The 26403-nt window shown below is 31.9% G+C and overlaps 1 protein-coding gene across 2 annotated transcripts in view; it reads right to left on the bottom strand.

Annotated features, from left to right (window-relative positions):
• Window positions 1–25666, bottom strand: part of LOC134725352 (proton myo-inositol cotransporter-like) — a 64316-nt gene extending 38650 nt beyond the window's left edge. The window contains exons 1-3 of one of the 2 annotated variants that reach the window (XM_063589103.1): window positions 24930–25666; window positions 18593–18752; window positions 5699–5910 (exon numbers count right to left, since the gene is read on the bottom strand). In XM_063589103.1, coding sequence (XP_063445173.1) covers window positions 5699–5910; window positions 18593–18752; window positions 24930–25443 — 886 coding nt within the window. In that variant the 5' untranslated portion in view covers window positions 25444–25666. The remainder of the gene's footprint in view (window positions 1–5698; window positions 5911–18592; window positions 18753–24929) is intronic. The other variant, XM_063589093.1, reaches the window with a different exon arrangement.
• Between the last annotated feature and the right edge of the window lie 737 nt (window positions 25667–26403).

Raw genomic sequence — 26403 nt, 5'->3', positions numbered from 1 at the left:
CCAAAAAGTATAAAGATCTTTAGATTAATATAACAAAGAAGTGTGTAAAGTTTTAAGCAATAATCATAAATTATTTTTGAGATACGGCGCGACATGTAAAAAAACCCTCCCCTGTTTAACAAAATACTCAATAACTCCAAAATAAAGTTTTTATTCATCACCAAAAAGTATACAGATCTTTAGATTAATATAACAAAGAAGTGTGTAAAGTTTTAAGCAATAATCATAAATTGTTTTTGAGTTACGGCACAACATGTAAAAAAAAACTCCCCCTTTATTACAAAATACTCAATAACTCAAAAATGAAATTTTGAATCATCACCAAAAAGTATACAAATCTTTAGATTAATATAACAAAGACATGTGTAAAGTTTTAAGCAATAATCATAAATCGTTTTTGAGATATGGTGCGACATGTAAAAAAACCCTCCCCCTTTTTTACAAAATACTCAATAACTCAAAAATAAAATTTTGAATCATCACCAAAAAGTATAAAGATCTTTAGATTAATATAACAAAGAAGTGTGTAAAGTTTTAAGCAATAATCATAAATTATTTTTGAGATACGGCGCGACATGTAAAAAAACCCTCCCCTGTTTAACAAAATACTCAATAACTCCAAAATAAAGTTTTTAATCATCACCAAAAAGTATACAGATCTTAAGATTAATATAACAAAGAAGTGTGTAAAGTTTTAAGCAATAATCATAAATTGTTTTTGAGTTACGGCACAACATGTAAAAAAAAACTCCCCCTTTATTACAAAATACTCAATAACTCAAAAATGAAATTTTGAATCATCACCAAAAAGTATACAAATCTTTAGATTAATATAACAAAGACAAGTGTAAAGTTTTAAGCAATAATCATAAATCGTTTTTGAGATATGGTGCGACATGTAAAAAAAACCTCCCCCTTTTTTACAAAATACTCAATAACTTAAAAATAAAATTTTGAATCATCACCAAAAAGTATACAGATATTAAGATTAATATAACTAAGAAGTGTTTAAATTTTTAAGCCATAATCAAGAATCGATTTTGAGATACGGTGCGACATGTGAAAAAAACACAACCCTGTTTTAGTTACAAAGTGCCGTAAGTTATCAACTAGCTAGTTAAATAAACATGTCTGGATGATTAAAAGTGATTCTGACAATGGAACAGTGTTATATAAACATCGACTTTCATAAATTTTGATGCTGTTGAAAACATGGAACAGACTTAGTTTATATAAAACCTCAAAGACAATAAAATCAACTCAAATATGATATGTCTTCTATCTTGTCCAATGGAACACCTAAATAAGTGTGTTTGTCTTATTATTTCACAAAATGCAAACTGTATGTTATCACCAAATACATGTACCCCAGCATAAAATTAAAGAAGACACAGTATCTAGCCAAAACAAAAAAATGTGAAAGTCCAGTGCCAAGAGTCATGACCATGCTTACTACACTTCATGCAAAGCTGACTATGGTGTCCCTAATTACTTGACCAAAAATATGGAGACAGCTACCCAACAGAAAGCTCACAACTTTATCAATTCAACACCTTCTGTTACAAACATGTTCAGTAGGGGTACAAAAGTTGCCTATGTGGTCAAAGCATATTTACTTATTGCCAACAATGTATGATGGCTGATTACTTTATCTTGAACTATATACATGATATAAAATTATGATGAACAAATTATCTTCTATTTTACCAAGGTTAGAGTCTATCTATACAAATCCTTGATTTTACTAAGTAAAAATGGCTATGTAGGTGCTTGAAGGTGTGGAATCATTGTTGTGTTTTAACAAAAAAGGAAGATATGCAGTTTAAACACACACACAAAAATCTTGCGTATGTCGATAAAAAGGTCGATAAAAAATCTCCAGTTATGAGGCCCAAACTCCAGCTGAAAATTTCCAAATCTCCAGTTGTGGCTTGACAACTCTGTCACATGTATGCGTAACTCAAAAAGTTTTAATCTTATTTTCACCAAAAAGTATACAGATCATTTGACCATCATAAGAAACAACTATGTTAAGTTTCATGAAATTTGGATAAGTCGTTCTCAAGTTACGGTGCGACATGTTTACGCCGGACAGACAGACAGACGGACGGACAGACAGACAGACGGACAGACTGACAGACGGACGGACACCGGACATTTGTATACCATAATACGTCCCGTCAAAATTTTGACGGGCGTATAAAAATTGTGAAAGCAAATTTACAGATCTAACATTTTTGGGCTGATGTTTAGAAAAATTATATATATATATATATATAGGTTACAGTGAATTTGTATTATCAGGATTTATGTAGAATCCCTGACTTTTCAGGGATTATGTAGAATCACTAAAATCATTAGTGATTATATAGATTCCCTGAAAATAACCAGTGATTTTATATAATCACTGATAATTTAAATTATTATTCTACAAATTCCCTAATATGATTTCAGGGATTATTATCAATAATTAAAAGCTTCAAATATAATGAAACAAATTAACATAGACAAAAATCATTTGTTTCCCTTCTTTCTTAAAAGTTTAAGTTAACAGTTTTCATTCCTGATCTACTTTGTGAATCTTAAGTGATGAGTTGTGCCCTTGATACTTTATTTTAGTGTTGAACCTCATTATGTCACTAACAGATAAGCTCTGCACAGGCACAGATGTTGCTTGGGTTGAAGAAAATGTATGCTCAAAAGTTAAAAACAAAATCATTTATGCAACATATGCATATATCTCAAACCAATTCCACTAGTGGTTCCAGGAAAGGGAGATCCCAAAAAACTAATGGTCAATATTCACGAAAAGACTGAAGAAAGATATTGCCTTGCTATATAGCATGGAATCCTGCTCGGATTTTTAATACAAGAAATCTGTTTGAGGTTGCTGATTTCCCTTCATTCATACCTTCAGATGTTTGTGCTGAAAACTCTATTTCTCTGAGATGTGCTGTAAAATCTGAATCGATATGGAGGACAAGGGTTTTTTAAATGTTGATATTGTGGAAAAAACAGAGGTGAATTTGATAGATACATGTATGCCTCTAGAAAATCAGGGCAAATGTTATAGTCGATGCCATCCAATTTAGTTTGTAAATAAAATGTTAATTTTTAAAATATTGTGAATAACATTAACATTTGTCAAAACGATTGTATGCATAAAAATAGTTTTAATGACAATTTCATTTTATTTCATAGTCTCAACTTAAAAACAATTGCTAAATCAATACGATAAAAAAAATAATCATTATGCCATTTAATATTTTCATACTGACTTCATCAATCCAGCCGTGTGGGTTCGCTTTATATTATTAATACTGATACAGTCAGTATCAATAAGGGCTTGCTTGATATTATTACTGATGAAGTCAGTATTAAAAACAAAACATCAATTATTCTTTATATATTGTGCTTATCATTTAATTATATTGTGCTTATCATTTAATTTTATCTTACCTCCTATACATTTATAGGAATATGATTGGTTAATAGCGACCTCGTGGAGACCTAAATATAGTCGGTGTCTTCTCATTTATCCAACTTTTTAAAATAAGGTATTCTCATTTAGCCAACTTTTTGTTTTTGTTAATTATTGGGTTGTTTGTTTAGTAATAATAAGGTGTCTTTCTAAAATTTGACAGTAAATTTGTTCCTGTAGGTGTTTGAATTAATTTAAAAATTTATATATAAAATAGGCCACGATAGTAAACTTGTTATATTTTATTTTTAAATACATTAAGTATATATTTTAAATAATAAATAAATGTTTCTTCATGTATACAGAAGAAATTCACAAATCAGTAATATTTGTTTATTTGAGGTTTTGCGTCAATTTGCATTTATACTGGTAACTTGTATATTTGGTATAGCATTTTTACTTCCCAATCTGGATAGCCTTTGGTAGTATCATATTGTTTCAATATCCATTAGTTAGACAGTAACTTAGTCACATCATTGGACCTTCATATTGCGTTCAAGTTCAAGCACCATATTTATTCATATACCGTCTTTCGTAACTAGACGGTGATATGATTGCTTTAATTTAGCACGGTTGTCCAATAAAGTCAATTTTCCATATTCAATCGTATTAATCGTGTATTCCACATTATACAATATTTAAAACTAACGAACTTTATACTTCAGTGTTTGTTTGTCTTGTATCATATATGTGTCGTTAATAGAAAGCAGAATCTAATCTATAATGATGATATATATGTTAGTCTTGCTTCTTCATAATTTGATGCTAAATTGTTGAAACCCAAGAGCTTTTGAGCTTCCCCGTGGACCCTCTACCAGGGCAACTTTAATTACTAATTTCGTACCTAAAATCTTATCTTGACCTGAAAAACAATTTAACCGCATGTCAGATTTGCTCTAAATGCTTTGGTTTTTGAGTTATTGGCCAAAAGCTGCGTTTAAACTCCTATGTTCTATTTAAGCCATTGCGGCCATCTTGGTTTGTTGGCCGGGTCAGTAGACACATTTTTAAACTAGATACCCCAATGATGATTGTGGCCAAGTTTGGATTCATTTGGCCAAGTAGTTTCATAGGAGAAGATTTATGAAAAGTTAAAGACGACGGACGACGAACGAATTTTAATATCCTATGCTAAGTAATATTACAGAACATTTAATCCGGGTATAATTTTCAGTCTTATTTTTCAGCTGTCATTCAACCCAAACTCTAATTAAAAAACCCTTTGTTCTTGATTACCTTTGATCTCATCTATCCAACTTTTTGTTTTACCTCTACTACCTATGATTTTAAAAAGTTGGATAAATGAGCATGAACCGTATAGTCAATATTAGGTTAGTAGGGAGGCGGGGCTTATTTCAATACACGGTTAGTAGTGGATTTACAACTTAGGCATTGTTTGATTATTAAAAAGTATTGAAAGATCTGTTTAATATTGTTATATCAAGGTTGTTGATAATAGATATTTGTCCTTAACATTAGTTTTTTAGTGCAGACCACTAGAAGAAGGTTCTTAAAATTTAACACTTGAACACTTTTTATACAGAAGATATATATATATATAGAAGATGTGGTATGATAGCAAATAAGACAACTTTAGTCTAAATTCCACATATAAAGATAGTCGGTAAGATAAATTCATTACATAGTGTGCTAGTGACCTAATATGATATATACAGAGTAAGTAAATTCCATATGGGGTTCAAGCTTCGCTCTAACCCCATATGGAATTTACTGACCCTGTTTACATCATATTAGGTCACTAGCACACTATGTAACTAATATAATATTGTGTTTAACATTGTAATATTTTTGTGTCTTTCATATTAATATATTATGCCTACCGTTTTACAATATTGAGGTAAATATTATTTTGATATAATACGGTTAACTTTTAACATATTTCAATATGTTATATTATTTTAGTTTCATTTCAGTTATTCTGTATAATCCCTGACGTTTTTTCTAGTGATTAACCATAAAACCTGAAAATGTTAGTGATTACATATAATCCCTAAACTAACCTGAGTTATTATACATTATAATCCCTGAAAATTTAAGGGATTCTACATAATCCCTGATTATACAAATTCACTGTAACATATACATGTATCAATACATGTGAATGAAATACATTTTTGTACTTATGCGATTTGTAATTGAATGAAAAGCATCAAAATAATTATACTTAACCTGTTTTCAAATTTTTAAATATAATACCTTTATTATTTGTAGATTCTCTTTCTTCTTCAAACTTTTGTATGATTTCCTGGAGCTCTTCTTCCACATATGAATGTCCTCTAATTTTACATAAAACTTTCCTAGCCTCAACTTCTTTACCTTTACTTATCAGCCATCTTGGACTCTCCGGAAGAAAGAAAAACCCAACAAACTGAATTGCAGATGGAACACCTGCCAATCCAAACATATATCTGAAAGATATTAAAATATTTACAAAATCTCATTATAAGCAAACACAAATTGAACAATAAAAATATCAAATGAAATAGAATTAATAGGGATTTATCTTTTTTATTCCAGCAGAGGCTTTAAAAATTCTTCATTATTCACCTAGATATTTATGAATTTTGTCATCTACTTTATATATACTAGAACACACCCGTGATACCGTGACTGAATTAAAGTATATAACTATGTGCAAGCCTTATTTTAGTATTAGGTATTGTCATCTGATACAGTCATGCCGATTATAAGATACATAGTTTCTCTGCTTTCAAATCTTTCTGTTTGAACCCGTCGAATCGGAAATTGTCAAGTATTGGTAATATTAATTATTTGGAAAACAGAAGGTACTGGAATGGAGTATTTTTTAATCAACAGCATTGTCCTATAATAGTTATAAATAAAGTTGAATTCTTTGATTCTCTGTTTTACGTCATGTCCGCTAACAAATTGAAAACTGTACCTATACACCTTATTTTTAGTGCAGATTTTTTATAGTATTTGTATTGTTATCTTAGAAAGTCTTACTGATTAAAATACTACAATAGGTAAACAATTTGACAATTTAGTAGTGTCAACCCTGTGATTATGACCTGTAAATATAGCGTTTGGTGGTGCGTCTGTCAGATGCGGAACGTACAGATAAAGTTATAGGTAACAGGTGAATATACTTTTGGTATCGGTATTTGAATAGACCTGAAACTTCTTAATTATTGGCAATATTAATTACTTGGAAAACAAAAGGGCCTAGAGTGGTGTAATTTTTAATCTACACCATTGTACTGTATTAGTTGTATATAAAGTTGAATTCTTTGATTCGTCGATTTTACGTGATGACGGCTGACAAATTGGACCTCGTCATTTTAGTATTATAGATGTAAAAATTACTCATGCATTTTCAGAGAGGTCGATTTTGTAAAATTGTCCATTAGAATAATAAATATTAGCTCTGGTGGCCATGTTAAACCAATTTATGTTGCTAGTATGGGACCTTTCATACATAATTTCCAAAGTGTTTGTCAATCACCCAAGTTCTATTGAATAGAGAAGAAATTGAAAATGTGATCTTCAATAAGATTTAATGGAAACTATGTGCCACTAATGCTGTAATTGTTAAAACACCTGATCTAGTGAATGGTTGATGAGGACTGTTGGTCTTCAAATTATGAACCTTGTCAAATTAAATTAGCAATTTCAGGGCAGATTTTTTTTTAAATTGGCCAATAAGGATAAAAAAAACTAGAGGCTCTAAAGAGCCTGTGTCGCTCACCTTGGCATATGTGAATTAATCAAAGGAAGCAGACAGTTCTTGACAAAATTGAGTTTAGGTGATTGTGATGTGTTTGTACATCTTCCTTTACTGAACATTCTTACTGCTCACAATTATCTCTATCTATAATGAACTTGTCCATGTAGTTTCAGTGGAAAATGTTATTAAAAATTTACAAATTTTATGAAAATTGTTAAAAATTGATTATAAAGGACAATAACTTCTTAGGGGGTCAATTGACCATTTTGGTCATTTTGACATATTTTTTAGTCTTAAATTGCTGTGCATTATTGCTGTTTACAGTTTATCTCTATCTATAATAATATTCAAGATAATAACCAAAAACAGCAAAATTTCCTTAAAATTACCAATTTAGGGGCAGCAACCTAACAACCAGTTGTCCGATTCATCTAAAAAATTCAGGGCAGATAGATCTTGACCAGATAAACAATTTAACACCTAGACAGATTTGCTCTTAATGCTTTGGTTTTTTAGTTATAAGCCAAAAACTGCATTTTACCCCTATGTTCTATTTTTAGCCATAGCGGCCATCTTGGTTGGTTTGCCAGGTCACAAAACACAATTTTTAAACTAGAAAGCCTAATAATAATTCTGGCTATGTTTGGTAAAATTTGGCCCAGTAGTTTCAGAGGAGAAGATTTTTGTAAAAGTTAACTAAGATTTATGAAAAATGGATAAAAATTGACTATAAAGGGCAATAACTCCTAAAGGGGTCAACTTATTTGTAAATCTTACTTTGCTGAACATTTTTGCTGTTTTGAGTTTATCTCTATCCATAATAATATTCAAGATAATATCCAAAAACAGCAAAATTTCCTTAAAATTACCAATTCAGGGGCAGCAACCCATTAAAGGGTTGTCCCATTCATCTTAAAATTTCAGGGCAGATAGATCTTGACCAGATAAACAATTTTGCCCCTTGTCAGATTTGCTCTAAATGCTTTGGTTTTTGAGTTATAACCAAAAACTGCATTTAACCTCCATGTTCTATTTTTAGCCGTGGCGGCCATCTTGGTTGGTTGGCCGGGTCAAAAAACACAAATTTTAAACTAGATACATCAATGATGATTGTGGCCAAGTTTGGCTTAATTGGGCCCAGTAGTTTCAGAGGAGAAGATTTTTGTAAAAGTTAAATAAGATTTACGAAAAATGGATAAAAATTGACTATAAAGGGTAATAACTCCTAAAGGGGTCAACTGATCATTTTGGTCATGTTGACTTATTTGTAAATCTTACTTTGCTGAACATTATTGCTGTTTACAGTTTATCTCAATCTATAATAATATTCAAGATAATAACCAAAAACAGTAAAATTTCTCTAAAATTTCCAATTTAGGGGCAGCAACTCAACAACTGATTATCCCATTCATCTTTAAATTTCAGGGCAGATAGATCTTGACCAGATAAACAATTTTACCCCTTGTCAGATTTGCTCTAAATGCTTTGGTTTTTGAGCAATAACCAAAAACTGCATTCAACCTCCATGTTCTACTTTTAGCCGTGGTGGCCATCTTGGTTAGTTGGCCGAGTCAAAAAACACAAATTTTTAACTAGATACATCAATGATGATTGTGGCCAAGTTTGGATTAATATGGCCCTGTAGTTTCAGAGGAGAAGATTTTTGTAAAAGATCACAGAGAATTACGAAAAATGGTTAAAAATTGACTATAAAGGGCAATAACTCCTAAAGGGGTCAACTGACCATTTTGGTCCTGTTAACTTATTTGTAAATCTTACTTTGCTGAACATTATTGCTGTTTACAGTTTATCTCCATCTATAATAATATTCAAGATAATAACCAAAAACAGTAAAATTTCCTTAAAATTACCTATTTAGGGGCAGCAACCCAACAATGGGTTGTCTGATTCATCTAAAAATTTCAGGGGAGATAGATCTTGACCTGATAAACAATTTTATCCCATGTCAGATTTGCTCTAAATGCTTTGGTTTTTTAGTTATAAGCCAAAAACTGCATTTTACCCCTATGTTCTATTTTTAGCCATGGCAGCCATCTTGGTTGGTTGGCTGGGTCAAAAAACATAAAATTTCCGACGGACGCCAAGTGATGAGAAAAGCTCACTAGGCCCGTCGGGCCCGGTGAGCTAAAAATGGCTCTGGTGGCCAAACTTGAAGTAAATGGACAACAGGTAGATCACAATATTCTAAACATTTCTGCTCATAGTCAGATTTGGTATCAATATAAATTTTCACTCCTGTTCTTGTAATATAAACAACGAAATTATTTATTTTGGAAAAAATATTTCTGCACTCTATATGTTTACCTTTAAAAAAAGTTATTTTTATTTCATTCTATTTTATTTGGCTGCTGAGAGTGAGTGATTTTGTCCAAGGTTATGCTTGTCTTTCCATATTGTTTTACATCTTTTTTCTTAATAATTACGCTCCTTTTTTTTTATTAATTTTTTATTTACATTGTGTCATTAATCAAATTTATTGGTTCAGTGACTATGTTTAATTGTGTTAATATGTCTTTGATTGAGTTAAGGTGGTATTGGAGTCTAAAATAAAAATGATAGAATTTGTTAATACTTTGACAAAACGTAGTATCTATTGATATATGTTCAAAAATATAACTAGAGGCTCCAAAGAGCCTGTGTCGCTCACCTTGGTCTATGTGAATATTAAACAAAGGAAGCAGATGGATTCATGACAAAATTGTGTTTTGGTGATGGTGATGTGTTTGTAAATCTTACTTTACTAGTCTTGCTGCTTACATTTATCTCTATCTATAATGAACTTGGCCCAGTAGTTTCAGTGGAAAATGTTAATAAAAATTTACAAATTTTATGAAAATTGTTAAAAATTGACTATAAAGGACATTAACTCCTTAGGGGGTCAATTGACAATTTCGGTCATGTTGACTTATTTGTAAATCTTACTTTGCTGAACATAATTGCTGTTTACAGTTTATCTCTATCTATAATAAAATTTAAGATAATAACCAAAAACAGCAAAATTTCCTTAAAATTACCGATTCAGGGGCAGCAACCCAACAACGGGTTGTCAGATTCATCTGAAAATTATAGGGCAGATAGATCTTGATCTGAGTAATAATTTTACCCCGTGTTGGATTTGCTCTAAATGCTTTGGTTTTTGAGTTATAAGCCAAAAACTGCATTTTACCCCTATGTTCTATTTTTAGCTGTGGCGGCCATCTTGATTTGAAAGTCGGGTCACCGGACACATTTTTAAAACAAGATACCCCAAAGATGATGATTGCCAAGTCTGGATTAATTTGGCCCAGTAGTTTCAGAGGCGAAGATTTTTGTAAAAGATAACTAAGATTTACGAAAAATGGTTAAAAATTGACTATAAAGGGCAATAACTCCTAAACGGGTCAACTGACCATTTCGGTCATGTTGACTTATTTGTAAATCCTACTTTACTAAACATTATTGCTGTTTACAGTTTATCTCTATCTATAATAATATTCAAGATAATAACCAAAAACTGCAAAATTTCCACAAAATTACCAATTCAGGGGCAGCAACCCAACAACGGGTTGACCGATTCATCTGAAAATTTCAGGGCAGATAGATCTTGACCTGATAAACATTTTTACCCTTGTCAGATTTCCTCTAAATGCTTTGGTTTTTGAGTTATAAGCCAAAAACTGCATTTTACCCCTATGTTCTATTTTTTGCCGTGGCGGCCATCTTGGTTGGTTGACAGGGTCACGCCACACATTTATTAAGGGTGCAATCAACAGTTTTTTCCTATGACGTCATATTTTGAGGGACCATCTATAATTGACCCTTAGTGGTGTTAATGTTAATGAAGATACTTGTATAAAACTAGATATCATTAGAATCAGAATTTTCTCTAGTTTATGATGAAATAAAAATAAATTGTACTTTTAATAGTACCAAAAAGTTTTATCCAGAGAAAATGGGGAAAACATTGCCTAATCTATGCATAAAAAACATGAAATCAGGCCATGTGCACACCCATGCAGACATGATACATGCACATTTTTCATATTCAAAACTGTATGAATTTCATAGGTTTTTACCTGGTCTTTCTAAAAATTTATGCTTCAGGCTACGTTCGCCTGCTCCGAAAAGAGCTACATTGGGTGCAAATAAGTTTTGCACTTTTCACTGCCAAAAAAACAGGATGTTTACAGTTTGTCTCCCCTTAAAACATGTGTATTTAATCTAATTTTTAAAAATTATTTTAATCATACAACCTGTTTTAATTGAAGCTAATTAACTTATTTTTACAATCAAATATAAAAAACATGATACTTTTTTACCAATTATGTTGATAAAAAGGGACTTCCCTCCAAGTCTATTTTTAGTTGGGGAATAACCCCTAGTTTTTTATACGAAACTGTTTATAGCACCCTTAAGCAAAACCTTGTATGCGATATATAAAAACTTATCAGCTTTTATGAATCTGTACACAATACCGATTAAAATGATGTCTTACTTTAAGGATTGTGACCCCAAATGGTGAAACTACAGCTAATTTTATATGTTGCATAGTTGTGGTATTTTGGCCAGTGGCAAATAGTTTAACTGGCATATTCCAAACATTTCCTGTATTCTATTGTCATCAGTTTATTTAAAAAGAAAAAACATAAAATTGGGTTTCTTTTGAATAAATAGAATAAAAACTGTAAAATTAGCATAAATAAAGTTACTTTAAACATATTTTGTCCCTATTATTATATGAACTAAGTTGTAGCTGAGTTGAGAAAAATATTGAAATAGTGTATTTCTTATATATGATACTTGGAGCCTTTTAACTATAAAAAGTACAAAAAATATAAATTAATGAAAAAAAATCCATGTTACACTAATCAGTAGTACAGGCCAAAGAAGAAAAAAATCAACACTTTGCATGTGCAACTTTTGGTTCCATATATAGGAGAGAATTAATAAAAGTATCATGACGTCGCAATAATCTGAAAAACTTCAAAATTTGAACAGAGTCTGGTTTTCTTATATCTGGTTGCTATGTACAAATCTGTAATATTTGCATTAAATATACCAAACTGATGCTTTAAAATTAATGTACACATGCCATACAATATTTTTCAGAATTGTTTTAGTCCATTCACTAACACATTTCTATGCGAAAACCTCACTATATTATATGTTTGTCCCTTTAAGGGTGCAATCAACAGTTTTTTCCTATGACGTCATATTTTGAGGGACCATCTATAATTGACCCTTAGTGGTGTTAATGTTAATGAAGATACTTGTATAAAACTAGATATCATTAGAATCAGAATTTTCTCTAGTTTATGATGAAATAAAAATAAATTGTACTTTTAATAGTACCAAAAAGTTTTATCCAGAGAAAATGGGGAAAACATTGCCTAATCTATGCATAAAAAACATGAAATCAGGCCATGTGCACACCCATGCAGACATGATACATGCACATTTTTCATATTCAAAACTGTATGAATTTCATAGGTTTTTACCTGGTCTTTCTAAAAATTTATGCTTCAGGCTACGTTCGCCTGCTCCGAAAAGAGCTACATTGGGTGCAAATAAGTTTTGCACTTTTCACTGCCAAAAAAACAGGATGTTTACAGTTTGTCTCCCCTTAAAACATGTGTATTTAATCTAATTTTTAAAAATTATTTTAATCATACAACCTGTTTTAATTGAAGCTAATTAACTTATTTTTACAATCAAATATAAAAAACATGATACTTTTTTACCAATTATGTTGATAAAAAGGGACTTCCCTCCAAGTCTATTTTTAGTTGGGGAATAACCCCTAGTTTTTTATACGAAACTGTTTATAGCACCCTAAACTAGATACCCCAATGATGATTGTGGCCAAGTTTGGTTCAATTTGGCCCAGTAGTTTCAGAGGAGAAGATTTTTGTAAAAGATAACTAAGATTTACGAAAAATGGTTAAAAATTGACTATAAAGGGCAATAACTCCTAAACGGGTCAACTGACCATTTCGGTCATGTTGACTTATTTGTAAATCCTACTTTACTAAACATTATTGCTGTTTACAGTTTATCTTTATCTATAATAATATTCAAGATAATAACCAAAAACTGCAAAATTTCCACAAAATTACCAATTCAGGGGCAGCAACCCAACAACGGGTTGACCGATTCATCTGAAAATTTCAGGGCAGATAGATTTTGACCTGATAAACATTTTTACCCCATGTCAGATTTCCTCTAAATGCTTTGGTTTTTGAGTTATAAGCCAAAAACTGCAGTTTACCCCTATGTTCTATTTTTAGCCGTGGCTGCCATCTTGGTTGGTTGACTGGGTCACGCCACACTTTTTTTAAACTAGATACCCCAATGATGATTGTGGCCAAGTTTGGATTAATTTGGCCAAGTAGTTTCAGAGGAGAAGATTTTTGTAAAAGATTACTTTAATTTACGAAAAATGGTTAAAAATTGACTATAAAGGGCAATAACTCCTAAACGGGTCAACTGACCATTTTGGTCATGTTGACTTATTTGTAGATCTTACTTTGCTGAACATTATTGCTGTTTACAGTTTATCTCTATCTATAATAATATTCAAGATAATAACCAAAAACTGCAAAATTTCCACAAAATTACCAATTCAGGGGCAGCAACCCAACAACGGGTTGACCGATTCATCTGAAAATTTCAGGGCAGATAGATCTTGCCCTGATAAACATTTTTACCCCATGTCAGATTTCCTCTAAATGCTTTGGTTTTTGAGTTATAAGCCAAAAACTGCATTTTACCCCTATGTTCCATTTTTAGCCATGGCGGCCATCTTGGTTAGTTGGCCGGGTCACCGGACACATTTTTTAAACTAGATACCCCAATAATGATAGTGGCCAAGTTTGGTTTAATTTGGCCCAGTAGTTTCAGAGGAGAAGATTTTTGTAAAAGTTAACAACGACGACGGACGACGGACGACAGACGACGGACGACGGACGACGACGGACGCCGGACGCAAAGTGATGGGAAAAGCTCACTTGGCCCTTCGGGCCAGGTGAGCTAATAAAAATGATAGGTCACTGCCCATTTTCTCAAGCTACAGGACGTGACAAAATGACACATTTTGTATGGATTATACAGGAAATAAACAGCTGTGCCATGAGCGCATGATACGCCTGACGTCTTATGTGGAAGTTATATGCAATAATCATATTAAATAGTTTCTGAGAAAGTTTTAAGCAATAACCATATATAGTTTTTGAGACATGGCGGGAAACCGGCCCCAACCTGTTTTTTTTTTACAAAAACTAAATATCACTAAAATGAAATTTTAAATCAAAACCAAAAAGTATACAGATCTTTAGATTAATATAACAAGAGGCTCTCAAGAGCCTGAATCGCTCACCTGAATTTTTTTGGTTTAATCTCTCATCAATGATTATTTTGGCTTTTCAATTTATTTAAATGTTCTTTAAATCGTCCTATTCTCTTCAAAAGCAAAAAAAAAAATCATTTTCTCCTATGTTCTATTTTAGCCATAGGAGCTATGTTTCTTGACATACAAGGAAATGAAATATAAAATTTATACTAGATACTCTGAAACTCTGAAACTCATTTAGCCTAAGTTTGGCTGAAATTGAAACAGCAGTTTCAAAGGAGAAGATTTTTTAAAGTAAGTCAACATGATGAACAAATTGTGAAAAAAAGTCTTTAAAGGGCAATAACTCCTTAAGAGGTCAATTGACAATTTGGTCATATTAACTTATTTGTAGATCTTACTTTGCTGATCATTTTTGCTGTTTACAGTTTATCTTTATCTATAATAATATTCAAGATAATGACCAAAAACTGCCAAATTTCCTTAAAATTACCAATTAAGTGGCAGCAACCCAACAATGGTTTGTTTGATTCATCTGATTATTTCAGGGCTGATAGATCTTGACCTAATGAACATTTTTACCTAAGTCAGATTTGCTCTAAATGCTTTCGTTTTTGAGATATAAGCCAAAAACTGCATTTGACCCCTATGTTCTATTTTAAGTAACGGCGGCCATGTTTTTTGACGGATCAAAAATCTAAGCACACACTTTGTGCAGGATAATCTAAGGAACAATCATGCTAAGTTTCATCCAAATCCATTCAGTAGTTTCAGAGGAGAAGATTTTTTAAAGTTAGCAAATATGATGAACAAATTGTGAAAAATTGCCATTAAAGGACAATAACCCCTTAAGGGGTCAATTGACAATTTTGGTCATATTAACTTATTTGTAGATCTTACTTTGCTGATCATTTTTGCTGTTTACAGTTTATCTTTATCTATAATAATATTCAAGATAATGACCAAAAACTGCAAAATTTCCTTAAAATTACCAATTAAGTGGCAGCAATCCAACAATGGTTTGTTTGATTCATCTGAAAATTTCAGGGCTGATAGATCTTGACCTAATGAACATTTTAACTCTGTCAGATTTGCTCTAAATGCTTTCGTTTTTGAGATATAAGCCAAAAACTGCATATGACCCCTATGTTCTATTTTAAGTAAGCGGCCATGTTTTTTGACGGATCAAAATTCGAAGCGCACACTTTGTGCAGGATACTCTAAGGAACAATCATGCTAAGTTTCATTCCAATCCATTCTGTAGTTTCAGAGGAGAAGATGTTTGAAAAATTGTTTACGCCGGACAGACGGACAGACTGATGGACAGACAGACAGACGGATGGACAGACACAGACGGACGGACGGACGGACACCGGACATGTGTATACCATAATATGTCCCGTCAAAATTTTGACGGGCTTATAAAAACACTATTTTGTGATTAGAAACTAAACAAAATGATAGAATTGTTAAATACTTAGGGAAAAGATGGCTTTCAGACAATGTTTTGAGAATATCAAAAGAAAAGATATGGTCACCGTACATTTTTTCCGGCTAAAATACAAAATTGGAAAATTTCATGTAGAATCCTTCAGAAAATGCACTGTTTTAGAGTTACCTCCCCTTAAAATGCCAATTTAAATATTTTAAAAAAAACAACCAAAACTAATCAACATTTGCAAAATATTAATATTTATAAGTTATAATCTTTTAATTTGGATTTTTTAAATGAAAGTTCACATTAAATATCTGCATTCCTGCATCAAAATTTGCTAGCCTGAAAATATGGACCTTTGTTTCTCTGTTTTTTACAATCCAAGATGGAGGAAGACACCCATACCACCTTAAGAATGTATTAATTCTTCTGACGTTTCAGTCTTGTTGAAATCTTGTTCTGGAATTATTTCCAAAACATGTGTTACAAGTGGAAAATATCAATGGATTTTAAAAATGTTATAATCAAACTAAACTCTGTGAAAAATTTGTGTATTTACAACAAACAGTTTTTAAGTAATTAATTTTTAAATTTTTTACTAATCGAGTCAGTCTCATTTTGGGAAAATGGGTGAGAGGTACAAGAAATGATTTTACCAGGAAGGTGTACATCACATATCACTTTTTTCTTTTCAAATTTCTTAGATATTATTTTTTCCATCATTTATATAAAAAAAGATGAAATATATAGTATACGCATTTTGTTCTTAAAACAGAGAAAAATTACAAATATACAAAATTGACAGCATGGTAAATTTGACACGAAAAAGCATCAAAATATGATAAAACATTCTTATATTAACACCTTCCTAAAAAATGACGTATAGTTTTTTAAATTAAATTTATTCAGATTGGTCAACTTCATCTTTAGTCAATATAGGAAAGGTGTACAGACATAAGAGTGGTCTCTAAACACATTAACTCCAAATGGAGCTTCCATAATATAGTAGAAGCCATATTAATTATGTGTATCAGCGGGGGGGATGTAAAAGCAATATAGTATATATATATGCCAATACACATAATTAACAGCGCCTGGTAATGTTTCACTTCATCTTTATTGAAAGTATAAAAAAAGTTTAATTGAGGAACTTTGATTTTTTCACAATAATAGCCCAAAAATGGGTAAAAATTGATGAAAAATGTGAAAATCATCAAAATTGGGTACTTTCAAAGAGCTGTACCAAAAAAAGTAGTGCACCACCATATGTTTTTTTCTTCAACAATTATCTGTTTACAGTCATACCTGTATAAACCCCAAAATCAAGTGAAGAAAAAAAGTTTAATTCTAGAAATTTTTGGCTCCTCAGAGGAGTACATCCTTAAGCCATTTTAATTGATATGTTGTAACTTGTAGTGTGATTTTCTACATTTTGATGTTACATTATTGTTTCAGGTTAGGGTGAAGGTTGGCACCAATTAAAATGTTTAAACCCGCTGCATTAACTTGCACTTGTCCTAAGTCATCATGGTCATGAAACTGATGTTCCTTGGTTGCAATGTTTGTTAAGGTTCATAAGTGATTCTCAATTTATATAGATTAGATGGTTGGTTTTCCTGTTTGAATGTTTAACACTAGTCATTTTTGAAGCTCTTTATAGCTTTGCTGTTTGGTGTCAGCCAAGGCTTCTTGTTGAAGACTGTACTTTGATCTATATAGTTTACTGTAAATTTAGAAATTATTGTGTGCATTTATTAGACTAAAATTGGATTTTAATTTTTGCGATATTCAGCATTGAAATGCGAATTTAAATTCTTGTGATTATAACGTTAACCCTGTCACGTTTTTTCACAGTTTTTCTTTAATAAATACATCGCAATACCTTCTGAATTTTACAGCACTTCTACAAAAATGTTTTACCAACTGTGACTTGGATGAAGAGTTGTCTCATTGGAACTGACATACCACATCTTATTACCCGGTATATATATATTTACTCTTTGCATAGTGGTTTTCAAGATAATAAATAAAACTTGCATTTTACCCCTTTATTCAATTTTAAGCACTGTCCACCATGTTGGTTTTTCAGGCAGGTTTTTTTTAAAACACTGGGCAAACAAACTGGGCAAATGAGGTCAAGGTTAAAAGTTTGCGAGACTGACATGTAAATCCTAAAATATTTCCTTACACCAAATATAGTTGACCTATTGCATATAGAATTAGAAAATGAACAAAACACAAAACCTTGACTTTGACCACTGGACAATGAAAATGAGGTCAAGGTCAGATGACATCAGCCAGTTAGACATGTACACCTTACATGTACATTCATTCTATACACCAAATATAGTAGACCTATTGCTTATAGTATCTGATGTATGGACTTGACCACCTAGAACTTTACCTTCTTCACTGATCCATGAAATGAGGTCAAAGTCAGATAAAATTGCCTGATGGGCAGAGGACCTAGCTTGTATTAGGCTCTGCACCATTTAGCTACTCACTTCTTATTTTGTTGAAATCATATATGATTCTTAGTTTTCCAAGTTCTAAATCAATGATTCAAAATTAGATAAAGGTACATGCACTTTCAAAAAAACAATAAACAACAACATTTACCTCCAACCATTTGTCTTGTCATAACTGAAGGCACCATCAAGTACACTTGCAATAAACTGTCCACCAGTTATAAATAAATTATTTATTGTGACTAATCTTCCTCTCAGTTCAGATGGAGCACATTCAGCTATGTAAGTTGGCACTGTCATTGAAGCAATTCCTATCAAATAAATTATAAAATTAGCTTACTTTTATAATTTAACAGAAACTAGAGCTTTCTGCAAATCGAGAATAATACATGTATTTTATTTGCTACCGTACTGTGAAATTCAGAAATACAGAACAACAAAATTTGAAGATTTTCCATCATTATTTATTTAAGTGAAAATAACTGTCTGAGAGAGGGCACAATTTTTCTATAATGATATAGTAAATATTTCCAAAAGCATTTTGAAACTATTTTTTTGAATCATTGATTAGCACTGATTTTCAAAATTGTCTGAGGTACTGATGATATTACCCTAGCTGATGATATATTACCCTAGCTGATGATATTACCCTAGCTGATGATATTACCCATTACCCTAGCTGATGATATTACCCTAGCTGATGATATTACCCTAGCTACAATAAAAAAAAACTTCCTAAAAATCTTCCAAGAATTGTATACATGATCATGAGAACGCTTACAATTTTATGTAAAAATTTAAATGACGTCTTAAAGTCTTGAAATGGAAATATTTCACATCCTTTTCAATTAATTACTGCTTTCGACTTTTCTGCTATTGACATATTTTGAAGAATTGTTTCTTATTTCTAATGCGTCTGTAATAAATTAGTACATTCAGTAATATTTTGTGGATGTACAAAAGTGGTAAAAGTTCAGAAACTGAAAAATAATTATTACATTAATCTTTTAAATATAAACCATACTATGATTGGGGAAAAATTTGCCTTTTATCTTTATATTTATCAAAAGGTATCAAAAAATATTCTTCAGTCTCTACTTCAGTGCATAATTTGCAAAACGTTGTTCTCTTGGAAAATGTGTTAATTATATCTACCCTGTTCTATATATATTATTTCAACAATGAGCACTGATACGTAGTTGTGTAATTTTAATTTTTATATTTTTGGTAAGATTCAAATTTGGTTTGAATAAATGTTGAAGATACATGTAGTAACCCCCAAAATCAATCCCAACCTTCTTATAGTGGTTATAAGTAAACCTTGTGTTAAATTTTATTGATTTCTATTAACTTTTACTAAAGTATTTATCCTGAAATCATAGATTTGTCTTCGGACAATACTGAAATTTGGACAACAAAGATGTTGCAGACGACGACAATATGATACTAATATACGACCAAATTTTTTTTAATTTTTGCGGTCAATTAAAAATTATTTGTTCTGATCTTCTGCTTTTCTTTACTCCCTTTTTCTTAGTTCAAGTTAAGTGTAAAATTTGAAACCTGGCAGATAAATGTCAGTTTGGTTCCATGTTTCTACTAGTCCTAAAATGTCAAAACTTAATCCTGTTAATCAACAAATTCTAAAGCTTTATTAATAAAAAAAATGTATTAAAGTCTGTAATATTCCAACATGCAAACTTCAACATGCTGCTGATGGTTGTCAACACTTTGGAAAAAGTCCAAAAATAGAATAAAATAAAATAATTTCATTTCACATCAGTGATTTTTACCTTGTGTCTAAAACTGTCTCTTGTCACCATGGTTACCTTAAAATAAGGTGCATAAAAATTTGAGTACCAAAAATCTTTTCTTTCACTTTCATTTGACTTTTATTAATTCAAAATTAAATTAAATCTCTGTGATTTTTTTTTCTTTTTAAATGATGTTTATTTACCAGTCGTATAAATTATAAACTAACTGTCAAACAAATGTTTTTTTAATAACTGTTCAACAAACAAACGTTTTGATGTTATTAGTTTTTGGTATACATGTTTTATGTATATTAGACATATCCTTTATCATGTATATCATGTATATACCATGATTTACAAATATCATCATGATCATGAATATTGATTGGATAGTTGAAAATTATTAAAGATAGAGATAAACTGTAAACAGGAATAATGTACAGAAAAGTAAGACCTACAAATAAATCAACATGATAAAAATGGTCAATTAACCCGTTAAGGAGTTATTGCCCTATATCATTTATATAGTCAATTTATACCCATCCATAACATGATATATCTATTTAACACCGAATAGCTTCGGATTGAAACGCTCTGTACAGATAATAAATTTTAAATTCTTGATTTATTTAATTTCAACTAAGTACATCCTCAAATGCATCAGCTATTTGCCAAATCTATAATTATTCTGTAAAATAGTGTACATTTGTAATCTTAAAATAATACGATCAGATGATAGGACATGTAGGACAGAGACATACATGTACACGTTTATTTTACATATGTGTATATAACTTCACGTGTTACAGTGAATTTGAGATTAATCAAAGATTATGTAGAATCCCTGATTTTTCAGGAAATATGTAGAATCACTAAAATCATTAGTAATTATATATAATCCCTGAAAATTACCAGTGATTTTACATAATCACTGAACATTTTAATAATTATTCTACAAATTCCGTAATATTACTTCAGGGATTATGAACTAGAGGCTCTAAAGAGCCTGTGTCGCTCACCTTGGATTCATGACAAAATTGTATTTTGGTGATGGTGATGTGTTTGAAGTTCTTACTTTACTGAACGATTTTGCTTCTTACAATTATATCTATCATGAACTTTGCCCATTAGTAACAGAGAACTATATTTGGTAAAAATTTACATAAATTTACCAAATTAATGAAAATTGTTAAAAATTGACTATAAACAATGATAAAGGGCAATAACTCCTTAAGGGGTCAATTGACCATTTAGGTCATGTTGACTTATTTGTAGATCTTACTTTGCTGAACATTATTGCTGTTTACAGTTTATCGCTATCTATAATAGTATTCAAGATAACCAAAAACGGCAAAATTTCTTTAAAAATTACCAATTGGAGGGCAGCAACCCAACAACCAGTTGTCCAATTCATCTGAAAAATTCAGGGCAGATAGATATTGACTTGATTAACAATTTAACTTCTTGTCAGATTTGCTCTAGATGCTTTGGTTTCATAGTTATAAGCAAAAAACTGCATTTTACCCCTATGTTCTATTTTTAGCCGTGGCGGCCATCTTGGTTGAATGGCCAGGTCATCGGACACATTTTTCAAACTAGATACCCCAAAGATGATTGTGGCCTAGTAGTTTCAGTGGAGATTTTGTAAAAGATTACTTAGATTTATGAAAAATGGTTAAAGATTGACTATAAAGGGCAATAACTCCTAAAGGGGTCAACTGACCATTTTGGTCATGTTGACTTATTTGTAGATCTTACTTTGCTGAACATTATTGCTGTTTACAATTTATCTCTATCTATAATAATATTCAAGATAATAACCAAAAACAGCAAAATTTCCTCAAAATTACCAATTCAGGGGCAGCAACCCAACAACCGATTGACCGATTCATCTGAAAATTTCAGGGCAGATAGTTCTTGACCGGATAAACATTTTTATCCCTGTCAGATTTCCTCAAAATGCTTTGGTTTTTGAGTTATAAGCCAAAAACTGCATTTTACCCCTATGTTCTATTTTTTGCGGTGGCGGCCATCTTGGTTGGTTGACCAGGTCACGCCACACATTTTTTAAACTAGATACCCCAAAGATGATTGTGGCCAAGTTTGGATTAATTTGGCCAAGTAGTTTCAGAGGAGAAGATTTTTGTAAAAGATTACTTTAATTTACGAAAAATGGTTAAAAATTGACTATAAAGGGCAATAACTCCTAAACGGGTCAACTGACCATTTTGGTCATGTTGACTTATTTGTAGATCTTACTTTGCTGAACATTATTGCTGTTTACAGTTTATCTCTAACTATAATAATATTCAAGATAATAACCAAAAACAGCAAAATTTCTTCAAAATTACCAATTCAGGGGCAGCAACCCAACAACAGATTGACCGATTCATCTGAAAATTTCAGGGCAGATAGATCTTGACCTGATAAACATTTTTACCCCATGTCAGATTTGCTCTAAATGCTTTGGTTTTTGAGGTATAAGCCAAAAACTGCATTTTACCCCTATGTTCTATTTTTAGCCGTGGCGGCCATCTTGGTTGGTTGACCGGGTCACGCCACACATTTTTTAAACTAGATACCCCAATGATGATTGTGGCCAAGTTTGGTTTGATTTGGCCCAGTAGTTTCAGAGGAGAAGATTTTTGTAAAAGTTAACGACGACGGACGACGACGACGGACGACGACGGACGCCAAGTGATGAGAAAAGCTCACTTGGCCCTTCGGGCCAGGTGAGCTAATAATTTACAAAATGATTTAAGGATCCTTTGTTTGATAAAATAAAACCAAAAAACATATAGACAAATTATCAATTTAACTTCCATATTCATTGCCAGAAGAAATAACTTTGCTTTTAAACACAGAGGATGATCTTAAAGATATAACCAACACAGGGTTTTGAGATACATGTAAAGTTTAAGACTTCAAAATTAATATTATCAGGATTCCCTTTATAGCAACAACTTTATATGTATTGTTTGTTTATCAAGTTAAAAGCCAGAGTCCAATGGATATTCATGTTCTATTTGTAAATCCACATAGCATGTTATTTGTGGAACATGTACATGTAAAACAAATGGTGAAGAAGATTATTGAACATGTACATGTATCTGGGGGGTTTTTTCTTCTTTTTTTTCTTAAATGAACAAGAAATTCAAACAGAGAGAAAATATGCATCTAAATGTATAGAAAAAACTAAGAATTGACAATAAGAACAAAATTTTAGAGGAAGCTGAAATTTGGTGTAATATTCTCATAGCAATTCCAATGGGTAAAAAAGGAAAGGGAATTCCAAAAAACATAGAGGTTATTGTTCACCAAAAGTCTGAAAAAGGATATCTAAAAAAAAAGATATGGTATGATTGCCAACGAGACAACTATCCACAAAATACCAAAATGACACAACCATTAACCACTGTAGATCACCGTTTGGCCTTCAACGATGAGCAAAGCCCATCCCGCATAGTCAGCTATAAAAGGCCCCGATAAGACAATGTAAAACAATTCAAACGAGAAAACTAATGGCCTCATTTATGTAAAAAATGAAAGAAAAACAAATATGTAACACATAAACAAACGACAACTATCTCCTGGCCAAAAAAAAAGAATCTTGCTGGAACCAGTTCGAGGTTGCAAATTCCCTTTATTTGGGGTACCTACAGGTGTTTTTACTAAACACTTTATTTCTCTTAGGCAGGTCGTAAAATCTGACTGATATGCATGATATGTGATGGAAAATGTTTTCTAATATGTGGATATTGTGGTAAAAACAGATGTGAAGCATACTACATGTATATTAATATATCTCACAATTTATGTGTGTACAGTCATGACAGTGAAATGCTGTTTTAATATTATTTTATAGCACAAATTATTTGACTTTTATTCATTTTCTTCATTGCAGTTATTATGTTCCCCAATGTTTTTTCTTAAATCCAGTAAACTGGCCAGTGATACTACATAATCCCTGAAAATTTCATGGATACTACATACATGACATACATTGTAATCACTGATTATACAAATTCACTGTAACATATATATGTCATGTATGTCCCTGGACAATGCTTGATAGGGTATAAGTATATAATTGTTAATATAAAAAAATAAATGAAAAGGTAAGGGTATACCCCCGGCATGCCCAGAGGGTAACTGACTATCCTTTTGGGTATAACTGTGCTGACAGCACTTGCCATATCATACCCTGCTCTACATGCTCTAACCAGAAAACATAGAAAAACAGACCTTCTTCTAGACACCCTTAGAAAATGTTCTAAACCGTATAAAATAGATGCTGTTCTAGACCTGGACTATAGACTGTTTCTTAAATAGTTACAATGTAACTAAGCGATCCTGTTCTAGACAAGTACTTTGTTTAAAAAAAATCTGTTCTCAACTGCTGGGTATGAAAAAGCGACCCTGTTCTAAACAGCAGGACATGAAAAAGGGACCCTGTTCTAAACAGCAGGGCATGAAAAGGCTACCTTGTTTTGTGGCACACTCATATCATTAAAAATATATGAAGTAACTACTACCCACCACCCCCACCCCACCCTGGGGGTACACCAGTATACCAACACATGGTATACAATGTCTCAGCTGCTCACCCTTACCACAGCAGGATTGTTGTGGTCCCCATCTATGTACATTTTGTAATGATTGTTAATGTATACATGTATATGGAGTCATACTCTAATTTAATCTTTTTTCATATCAATTGTAACTGGAACTTACCAATTCCAATACCTAAAATTGCTCGTCCTGATATCAGCATTGCTATATTTTGGGCTACTGCAAGAACAATTGCTCCAGCTGTGAACACAAAACTCCCAATTATAATTGTAAGTTTTCTTCCTAAATATTCATTGAGAACACCACTGCAAATGGAAAACACTGCTGCAGAACCTATTGTAACACTTACAATAACTTCCTCGCTAAAGGAACTGAGATCGAAGTTTGTTTTGAGTAAGAGCATTGCACCTGACACAACACCGGTGTCATATCCGAATAAAAAACCTCCTATAGCTGCAAAAAATGACAATAATAATAAAAATCCTGATAATTTAGTTTTCTCTTTCTGTTTGTTCTGAACAACTTTTCTGTGGCCAGGTTCATTTCCCACATTTACTGAATCATCAGCCGACGAGTACGATATTTTGCCCCTGTCTATAGTGTTCACAAGTAGTGCTTTTTCAGCTGACATTTCAAACAGTTCTATATCGGAGTCACAATCTACAAATTCTGTCATATGATGTTATCAAACGTATAAATAAGTATAGTTCTCTCCCTTTTCCTCTAGGTAACTTTCGAAGTTAAGAACTTTAGCAGTAAGCATGACATTCATTTTGTAAATTTCGTTTATTTACGATGACCATATACTGAGTCCCGCGTATGGAGGGATTGAATATCATTCGGGTGGACTCCGTCTCCGTTTGAACTTTCACATGCATTCATTAATCAATACTTCTTCTCTAGGATTTACATCCTGCTTGAAGGGTCACCGCATATATATAAGATCACATGAGTTAGTAATGGGTTTTTTTGCCGATCAATGCATTTGAATGGGGACAAAAAGTTGGAACCCCCCTTTGTCCTGGGTTGGGAACCCCTTTTTAGTGCATAGTAAGATACCATAATGACATATCTATAATACTAAAATTACGAGGTCCAATTTGTCAGCCGTCATCACGTAAAAACGACGAATCAAAGAATTCAACTTTATATATAACCAATATAGTACAAAGGTGTAGATTAAAAATTACACCACTCCAGGCCCTTTTGTTTTCCACGTAATTGACAATAATTAAGAAGTTCCGGGTCGAATCCGATACCGATACCAATAGTATATTCATCTGTTACCTATTACCTTATCTGTACGTTCCGCATTTGACAGGCGCACCACCAAACGGTGTTTTCAGGATATGCTATATACACGGGTCATAATCACAGGGTTGACACTACTAAATTGTCAAATTGTTACCTATTGTAGTATTTTAATCAGTAAGACTTTATAAGATAACAATACGAATACTAAAAATAAGGCGTATAGGTACAGTTTTCAATTTGTTAGCGGGCACTGAGACTACTATGTGTTATAGTAGTCTCAGGCGGGCATGAAGTAAAACAGCGAATCAAAGAATTCAACTTTATTTATAACTGATATAGGACAATGCTGTTGATTAAAAAAAATACTCCATCCCAGGACGTT

Source organism: Mytilus trossulus, chromosome 1 (genome assembly GCF_036588685.1).
Source record: "Mytilus trossulus isolate FHL-02 chromosome 1, PNRI_Mtr1.1.1.hap1, whole genome shotgun sequence".
In the NCBI taxonomy this organism is placed as follows: Eukaryota; Metazoa; Mollusca; class Bivalvia; order Mytilida; family Mytilidae; genus Mytilus; species Mytilus trossulus.
The sequence above is the reverse complement of the archived record's forward strand: the minus strand, read 5'-3'. Positions and strand labels throughout refer to the sequence as shown.